At 45.5% G+C, this 9,753-nt stretch overlaps 1 protein-coding gene across 1 annotated transcript; it reads left to right on the top strand.

Moving 5' to 3' along the window:
• Positions 1–922: 922 nt before the first annotated feature.
• Positions 923–8,105, top strand: BMP2 (bone morphogenetic protein 2). The gene is made up of 3 exons (XM_005287429.4): positions 923–1,947; positions 2,832–3,172; positions 6,120–8,105. Exons 2-3 carry the CDS (start codon positions 2,839–2,841, stop codon positions 6,962–6,964), a joined length of 1,179 nt encoding a protein of 392 aa, XP_005287486.1. The 5' UTR covers positions 923–1,947; positions 2,832–2,838; the 3' UTR covers positions 6,965–8,105.
• The last annotated feature ends 1,648 nt before the right edge of the window (positions 8,106–9,753 follow it).

Below are 9,753 nucleotides of genomic sequence, written 5' to 3'. Positions count from 1 at the left end.
TGGACGGTTTAGCCGATGCATGGATTGATCCCGATTCCCGGGTCTCGGGAGAAGAAACTATTCCCTGGAGGGCTAGAGCTTGTGTCACGGGAGATCCCTAGGACTAGATTTATTAAACTTGATGCGAAACTTAACAGCTACCGGGTGACAGCCTGATCCAACTCCTATTGGAGCAGAATTATCCGCTTCCCATCGGAGGCGCCTTATTTGCAAAAATCACGCTGCACGTCCGTTGTCTCTCATCGGTAGGACTAGATCGGATACCGGCGGGCATGGCACCGTGCGATGCATTTATTTATTTACTGCATTAACCGGCAATGGTGTCTGCCGCAATCAAACCGCGACAGGGGGGCCGTATTGATGGGAGAGGAAAAAAGGGGGTGGGTGGAGGGAGAGACAATAAAGATTTTATTTTCAATGCAGGGAAGGTAAATCCCCTAAAAAAAAAACAATTTAAATGTCCGGATCCTTGATCTTGGTTTAACTTTAGCGACCAGGTTATTGGAGTATTTAAATCACCATCCTCCGAAATAAACCACCTGGAGGGAGATAATGCTGCAGGCGCATGGGCCAGGGCTGCTGTGTCGCGTGACTACTGCAAATACCCCCCGCTTCCTCCCAGAAGTTTTAAAATAAAGTGCTTGCGGGTTGCATCTGGCAGCCGAGCCTCGTCCTCGCTTCCCCCATACCCTTCTCCTCCTTCCCCAATCCGGAAAGGCCGGGGAAGCAGCAGCAGCAGCAGTGGGGAGGAAAGAGGTGAATGAGCCGGGACTGGTCCGAGGAGGCGGCGTCCCCTTTAAAAGCAGCGAGCGCCGCGCGGCAACCGCTCGCTCCCCGCCTTGTGATTGGCGAGGAGCCTCAAGCCCCCGGGGTCGTGACATCAGCAGCGCCACAAAAAGCCAAGGAGGCATCCAACCACCTCAATCAATTTGCAAGCGAAGGGAAGGGCCCGGGCACCCCCCGCCTCCCCCAGTGCGCCGCGGGAGGAGCGCGTGCGAAGAGAGGGGGTCCCCCTACCGCTGCTTCCTCCTGCCAGGCGACTTGCAAAGGGAGCGGAGGGAAGAAGAAGAAAAAATAAAGAGTCAAACTTCATCTGGCTGCTGCTGGACTTGTCTCGCTGCTGATGCTAAGGGCATATTTTTTCCAAGGAGGCTGTTAACTGTATTGCATATAGATCTCTCTCTCTACACACACACACACACACACACACACCCAGAGGAAGCAACAACGCTTGTGGCTCGCTGCTTTGCAAAGGGAGAGCCCCGTCCCTGGCTGAGACTTGCCCTCTGCCGCCTCCTCCTTCTCAACCCGCTGGCTCCAAGTATGTTTCAGGGGCGGACTGCGCTCCGGGGCGCTTCTGCGTCTTGCCCCGCCGCTGTCAGCGGAGCCGCGGCGGAGTGACAGCCAGGGATGCCGCAGAAACGCACCGGAGTCCCTCCTGCAGACACGACCCCGCTGCTGCTCGCAGGTAGCGCCCGGGCCGTCGCGGAGCGGCGGGAGCCCTCTGCCCGGAGATGACTCCCCGGAGGAGCGATGGGCTGCAGCGGAGGCGTTAGGGCGCCCAAAGGAAGAGGGCGACGAGCCCAGCAGCCGCCCAGCCTCTCCCAGGAGAGGGAAGCCGGTGGCTTTGGCTAAGGACGTAGCAGGACTATTTCCCTCTTGCTCGGAGAGCTTCCCCCCGGGCTGCTGAAACTTGCCCGGAGAAAATAACTTCCCTCCCCGGCTCTGTCTGCTGGGAATCTCGCCCCCCTTCCCTACCCACGGGGGTACCTCATCGCAAACCCCGCACGCCACCGGGGAGGTGCTTGTAGCGGATACAAACCCCCTACCCGGCCGGGAACCCCCTTCGCTCTTCCCGGGCCAGACCCTTTCTATGTGGAGCCCGTTTCAATGGACGTGCCCCAGTGCGCCGCTGCGGCTGCTTAGGCGATCGGCGGGCTCCTAAAGGTAAGCGCGGCGGAGGGCGCCCGGGCTGGGTGACAGGCGGCGGCCGGGCACCTGGGCTGGCCCCGCGAGCCTCTAGCTTTTGCACACCTGTCCTGCCTGGCTCCGACCGGACGCCGCTACTCCCCCTTCTCCCCAGGGCGGATCAACACACTGCAGTCCACACGTATAGCCTCCCCCCCACACACACACACATTCACCCTCAGTGCAGCCCGCATTGGGGCTACTTTATGGTGGCTGTTCGCACCATGCGGGGGGCTCTTTCTAGTGGTGCTAGGTCCAGGCTAGCTCAGCCCTTGACCCGCCCCCCGATCTTCTTTGTTTTGCACCCCCATCTTTCTGTAGCACCCCGCAACCACCAAACGAACACCTCTGGCAACAGCTGGCCATGGCCCTAGTATGATCCTACCTAGCCCTGGCGATGGCCAGACCGGTTCCTGCCCACAGTCGATAGCCGTGTGGTCGCATAGCTGCCACCTGCACAGAGGTGCCCTGTATCTCTACATCGACCAGGCTCAGCTCTGCTGTGCAAAGGGGCCTGGTCCATGGCGGGGGTTTGGATCAGGCCTGGAATCAGGAGTCACTTCGGGAGGCGGTGGAGCTGCTCCAGGTGTAACCGAGAGCAGGACGTGACCCGGTGTGGACGGGGCAGTCCAGCTCAGATCCGTTCCCACGGCCACTAGCCGTGGCCTTCCCCCTCCCTCTGCAGGGGGAGCAATAGGTGATGGGCAGGGTGGGGAGCAATAGGTGATGGGCAGGGTGGGGTCCCTCCCTATCCCCACTCCTAGGGCAGCCCGCTCCGGATCGGGGCCGTGAGGGTCATGCCGGGGTGGGCGCCCCGAGCCGGCCCTCCTGACTTGCCCCCCGTCCCTCCCTTGTCCGCGCAGGTTGACCATGGTGGCCGCCATCCGCTCCCTGCTAGCGCTGCTGCTGTACCAGGTGCTGCTGGGCGGCTCGGCCGGGCTCATCCCGGAGGTGGGCCGGCGGCGCTTCAGCGACTCGGGCCGCGCCGCCCCGCAGGAGCTGCTGAGCGAGTTCGAGCTGCGTCTGCTCAACATGTTCGGGCTGAAGCGGCGGCCGAGCCCCAGCAAGAACGCCGTCATCCCGCCCTACATGCTGGACCTCTACCGCCTGCAGGCCGGCCAGCAGCTGGGCCACTCCGCCCCGGGCTACCCGCTGGAGAGAGCCGCCAGCCGCGCCAACACGGTCCGGAGCTTCCACCACGAAGGTGTGTGTGTGTCTGCGCTGCCCCCTCGGGATCTCCCCCCTAGCGGTTCTTGGGAGCCCTCGGTGCTGCCCCTTCCCCTACAGGAGCGAGGGGAGGTGGGAGGAGACGGGGTTCGGTTTGGGGGAGTGTGTGTGTGTGAACTGGGGGGGGGGTGGTTGGTAGGTGGTCACTTGCTATGGGTCCCAAAGCCTGTGTTCGGTTGTCAAGAGTGTTGTGTATATGAATGAGTGTGAGGGGGGTCTTGTGTTTTTGTGTGTGTGCCATCAGCATTGGACCAAAAAAAAAAAAAAGTGTGTGGGGAAATCTTTCCAAATAGTGACTAAGTTTTGGCTGCTAATAACTCTTAACTCACAAGAACGGTGTAGTCAGGATTTTTGTTTTGTTCTAAAAGCCTTCGTCAAAGCAGTCTTTTTCAATGTAATGTTCTGAGGCATTTATTCTAAAAAATTCCTCCCTCTTGTCTCCCCCTTGTCCCCTTCAGCCCATATGACATTTTCATTTTATTTTTACAGCTTGGGTTCAAATTAAGAATTCCTACAAATAGCCTTCAAAAATAAAAGCTAAATACCAGAAAAGTCTCCTTGGCTTATAGTTGATCTGGGTTAGTTTTTTAGAAGGTTTCTAATCCCTGGGAGAGATCAATGCAACAATCAATTGTATTGTTTGCACAATGACTTTCTTGTCTTGTGTTTGAATCTAGGATAGATTTAGTGTAGATCTAAGGTAAGCCTTCAAAAAACAGGTTGATAAAAGCATTGCCACAGCTGGTCATTGGACTTCATGTGCACCTGAGCCATCAGGTAACATGGTCATCTCTTAATTAAGATGCTGAATGCATTTTAAAAGAAGGTAAAATGGGTACTCACAAGAACTGGAGTGTCTATAGCATAAAGTAAAGCTATTCAGTTGTTCAACAAACGTTTAGTACCCATCCTCTCTCAGCTTTAAGTGTGCGCATAAACCTATTTGTTGAAAGCTTTCCAAGTTCTGTGAGTTTGAATCTAATTAACTAGATTAGTACTGTATAACTAGTCTTACATGTCAGTTTCAAAAACTAGTTGCATTTAGCTGTTATATTCAGCTGTCTAACACTCCTATCTTTGATGCCTACTAAATGCACACAGAGATGATGATTTTGACTTCCTGGACGAGTTTCTTCCTTTTTAAATTTGTCCATTTTGTAGTTAATTGGCTTACCAGTTGTATGTCCATGGACTGACTAATAAACTCACATAACATAGCTGAACTGGGGTATCTAATCTGACACAGGTAGACTTGTAGAGTGAGTGGCTTGCATGTTTCCCATCTGCTCTTTGCAAAAAAAAAAAAAAAAAAAAAAAAAAAAAAGTTTCCAGAACTTGTAAATAACTTCTAGCTATTAGTCTTCAGTGGTGGTATGCTATAGTCTCACTGTACGTCTAATGAAAATACAGACTCCACATGTTATAACATGGAGCTGTGATGAAAGAAATTTTATTAGGATTTAATTAAGTTGGTATACAAAGGAAGTGGCCTAAGATCAGTGGTTATACTGTCTGATGGGAAGCCTTATAATGAGGAAGGAGATTAATGGTGAAATCTAACCTTGCACTGTGGTTTGTGCTTGTGTGTGAAAGTGGATTTCCCCCCATTCATTATGAAGAATTTAGTGTATGGTTCATTCAGGCTAAAACATTTCTGAATGTAAAACTATACATGGGAGGGAGGGGGGGGGACTCTACAAAAGTTGGAAAGTAATAGCACATTTTATAGCTATGTAGGTCAGAAAATCTGCAATTCAAGTAATCATGCAACAAATAATAATTTAAAAAAAAAATCTCACCACTTGCCTTAAAACCATTGGTCAGTTCTAGCTACCTGGAAATCCTGTTGACTGATGGAAAAAACACGAGTCCATGTTTTGAGGTAGACAAATACAATACAGCTGTATATATTTGGGCTGGATCCAAAAATGTTTATGAATAATGCTTACTCATACAAGAAATCGAAATTAAAATCAATGGGATTAATCACTTGATTAAGAATTACTCACCCAAGTAATGATTTCAGCTAATAAGATGAATGAATTATCTTCTAGCATGTTTATCACCAAAGTTAAAAAGAACACTTTTGGAAAGGCTTCTTTGTAATACTCTTGTTTATAATTTATAGGGCTACAGACATGGTCTGAGCCACATGCATACTTTTTTTTAATAACAAAAAAAATCCATTTCCCCCCTCTAATATCCCAGAATGTTTATTATTTGGGGGTGGGGGAGAAAACAGAATACATTTTAGGAAACCATTTTTCATTTGTATTGTTTAGAATGAACTCTGTTTCGTTGTCTGAGTACCACCCCCTGAGTTTCAGCAGAAAAAATTCAATACAAATGCCACCTTTTATGGATATTCAGAGTAAAATAGTAGGGTGTGCTTCATAAAATACCATCACAGATGTGGAGTTCCTGGTCTCCAATTGGGACTCAAAATCTGTATATTAAGATTTGTAAATCTAAATAGTGGAGTAATATTTTTGGAATGGAGTTTAAGGGATTGACATAAAAGCCATATTTTTGGAAAAACCAGAAATGCAATAACTACCTTAAATCCTCAATCAGTTTTAATTATTCTGATTAGACCTCCACTAACTACAGTGCTAAAGTTTTCTTGCTAATGTCCTTGAATTCCAAAGTAATGCTTCACATTTCTTACCCGTTATTATAACCACCTGGAATGCACAGTCTACCAGAATTAGATCAAAAGGCTTGACAATGAATGAAGTATTCTTAACTTCATGCTATACATGCTTGCATAAATAAACAGACAAGGGAAACAGTATTTTTTTAATAAGTTTCAAATCTCGCATGTGGTGTTACACTGTTTAAAGCTTCCAGTAGAAGAGTAATTCACGTTTTCATTGCTTGTCTGTTACTGATTGTGTTTTGTTTTCCCTCTTTGATGAACTTAGAAGCTTGGGAAGAGCTCCCAGAAGCAAGTGGGAAAACAGCACGGCGCTTCTTCTTTAATTTAACTTCCATCCCTAACGAGGAGTTTCTCACCTCGGCTGAACTTCAGATTTTTCGGGAGCAGGTGCAGGAAACCTTTGAGAACAATAGCAGCTACCATCACCGTATTAATATTTATGAAATTATAAAGCCAGCCACAGCCACTTCTAAGGACCCTGCCGCAAGACTTTTGGACACCAGGTTGGTGCATCAGAATGCAAGTAAATGGGAAAGCTTTGATGTAACACCAGCTGTAATGAGGTGGATTGCACATAGACAGCCTAATCATGGGTTTATAGTAGAGGTGGTTCACTTGGACAATGAGAGCAGTGTTTCGAAGAGGCACGTTAGGATTAGCAGGTCTTTGCATCAGGATGAAGATAGCTGGTCTCAGCTCCGGCCGTTGTTAGTAACTTTTGGCCATGATGGCAAGGGACACTCTCTCCATAAAAGAGAGAAACGCCAAGCAAAACACAAACAGCGCAAACGCCACAAATCCAGTTGCAAAAGACATCCTTTATATGTGGACTTCAATGACGTGGGGTGGAATGACTGGATTGTTGCCCCACCAGGATATGGTGCCTTTTACTGCCATGGGGAATGCCCTTTTCCATTGGCAGATCACCTAAACACAACAAACCATGCCATTGTTCAGACTTTGGTCAATTCCGTGAATTCCAAAATCCCTAAGGCTTGCTGTGTTCCGACAGAACTGAGCGCTATTTCCATGCTCTACCTTGACGAGAACGAAAAAGTTGTATTAAAGAACTATCAAGATATGGTTGTGGAGGGTTGTGGGTGCCGCTAACTATATTAGACAAATACAAAAAAAGCTGACACTTTAATATTTCCCAATGAAGACTTTATTTATGTAATGAAATGGAAAGAAAAAAATACAACTATTTTGAAAATTATATTTATGTCCACAAAAAGTTTGGGAAAACAAATATTTTAATCAGAGAATTATTCCTTTAAAGATTTTAAATGTATTTTAGTTGTACATTTTATATGGGTTTAATCCCAGCACATGAAGTATAATGGTCAGAATCTTATTTTGTATTTATTTACTATTATAACCACTTTTTAGAAGAATAGCTAATTTGTATTTATATGTAATCAAAAGAAAAAAAATATAGGGTTTGTACATAATTTTCCAAAATTGTAGCTGTTTTAATTGTGTGTATTTAAATTGAAAAGAATACATGGAAGGTTACTATGGCAAAGTGCATAGCACATTTGCTTTCTGCTGTGCTACTGTTAAGGTCACAAGTTCAAGTCCAGAAAAAAGTGGATAATCCACTCTGCTGACTTTCAAGATTATTATATTGTACAATTCTCAGGAATGCTGCAGGGTGGGCTGTCCAATCCATGAGAACTGGCATCCTCGTTAGGTGGAACATTTTGGATAAGAACCAGACATTACTGATCTAGTATACTGCTATTCCCAACTCATTTGCAGAGTGAATACAAGCAGGGCCAATAGAAATCTTAAGGAAAAAAGGCTGAACTCTTCTTAGACCTACAGAAAAGTTGAATGTTTGTCATTCTTCTCCTTTACTAGTCCTCTCATTTAAATCCTTATCCTGGCCAAATATTAAATAATAAAATATGATTTCTTTTTCTTTTTTTTGTGTGTGTGGTGATATATGCTAAAAAAGGAACAACAATTTTCTTTCTAGTGGCCCTTGTCTAACAGTTGGGAATACAATTACTTTTTTCTTACCTCAAATGAGAGCTCCTTTTATGTGGAATACTATAGAGAATTAATCTTCAAACTTTATCCTAAGTAGAGCCCACAGATAACAATAGTTTGCTGTATCTACTTTCAACTGCTGGTTTTGCTGACTCTTGGAGTAGTTTTGTCTTTCTTTCCAGGGTCTTGTGTTTTGAAAGCATTTTCCCGCCAAATGTTAAACCGATTTCAGATAATAAATAATAGAGCTCTGACATTTCATTCTGCAAAGTCCCATCTGTAAGAGCAAATGGTTCATTCACAAAGATAAACTGTGTTTTCTGGGTTTTCTTGCTTCTTAAATTCTTCATTTTATTATATAAAAAAGGGCAAAAGCATGATTTGCAGTTGGCAAGCAAGGCCTTAATTGCAGCTCATACTTACCGAACATTTACAAGACTGTTGGTGTAGTAATTTGCAAGTAACTTGTAGAAGATGGGAAGAGGATACAGAGGCCTGGGTTTCTTGTTGCATTGGAAGCCCTGCCAAATATTAGACTTAAAAAATACCTGAGATTGGCTTCTTGCTGATGTATTGTAAATTGGACTGAAGCCAAGTGCAAAATGAAGTCAAATTAGCCTACAGGTGGTAAGTTCATTCTTAAATTCAGAACTCCTAGCTCTTTAAAGCTGTAGAATTGGCCATAGAATAATGATTCTGTGATTATATCCTCCAGGAACTTTGAAAGTTGCTTTTTTGTTTTTAAATCCAATCAACCAAAGCCTTTGCCAGAAGGTGTCACTTCAAAGCCAAGAGGGCAGTTCTCCATCCATGGACCTTTTAGGTCAGCTTCTGAAATAATATCAGATGCCAGCCAGTCACTAACTTGCTTAACGTTTGGGGTTGTTTTTTTGTTGGTTTTTGAACTACTAATAAATACCAGTATGCTACAATGGATATACTAACTGGGCTTGTGGGTCAAAAGATTTCTAAATAGATGATATCTTTAAGGCCTGTTAAGGAATAATTCCTCTCCCTCTGCCCCAAATAAAGCTGCAAATGCAATCGTCATTAGAGGGGACAGGAGAGAAAAATTAGCGTAATTACCAGTTGGTTGCCTTTTTTTTTGTGAGCCTAAAATATTTACTAGGTTCATAGTCAACTTCTGTGGCAGGATAAGTTTAATAGATACATAATTTATTCTAGCAATATGATTTTTAACACCTCTATAAAGAGATCTTCCATTCTATAGCTTTGTTTATTTTGGAACATCTAACGTTTATTTGTAATGCTGATTCAAGATTGTGGCCTATGTTTTTGCTGGATGACCAGTCATCTTGGTTTCTAAAGTGCTCGTGGCATTTTGTGAAGATCTGCTTAGGCTATTATAACAATCGCCGATTTTAACTTTCAGTTCCTTGCCCCCTTAAAAAAAAATATGCACCGTGTTTTGGTCTGCACTCGAACTTGTTGAACAAGCCGCTGGCCATTGGATCATGAAGGCTGCAAGTCACAGGAGTATGGGGCAGTTAACAGATTCTCTGAGAGTTCAATAGTGAACAGTTGCAATGCATAGTCTTTGCAGTCAGAGCGATACTGGAGCCTTCTCCCCTCCGTGCTGCAGAAGCAGATCTTGAACCGCAGAGAAATTCAAGAGGTCATGCCTTGGATTAGACCACTTTTATTAGCGTGAAGGGTCCGATCCAAAACCCACTGAAATCAATAGGAAAACTTCCATTGTCTTCTATTTACGCTTTTGAATTAGATCCTAAATTCTTGTGTCTCCTGACTAAAGTTCACAGCTCCTAACTCATTGTATGAAACACTAATTTTAGAGGCTTAGAGAATAGTGACTGTTTCACTTCTCCTCTAAGGCATGAGTACACATTGATGCTACAGCACTTGTCCAAGCATGAGCTGTAGCT

This window comes from Chrysemys picta, chromosome 3 (genome assembly GCF_011386835.1).
Source record: "Chrysemys picta bellii isolate R12L10 chromosome 3, ASM1138683v2, whole genome shotgun sequence".
Classification (NCBI taxonomy): Eukaryota; Metazoa; Chordata; order Testudines; family Emydidae; genus Chrysemys; species Chrysemys picta.
The sequence above is the reverse complement of the archived record's forward strand: the minus strand, read 5'-3'. Positions and strand labels throughout refer to the sequence as shown.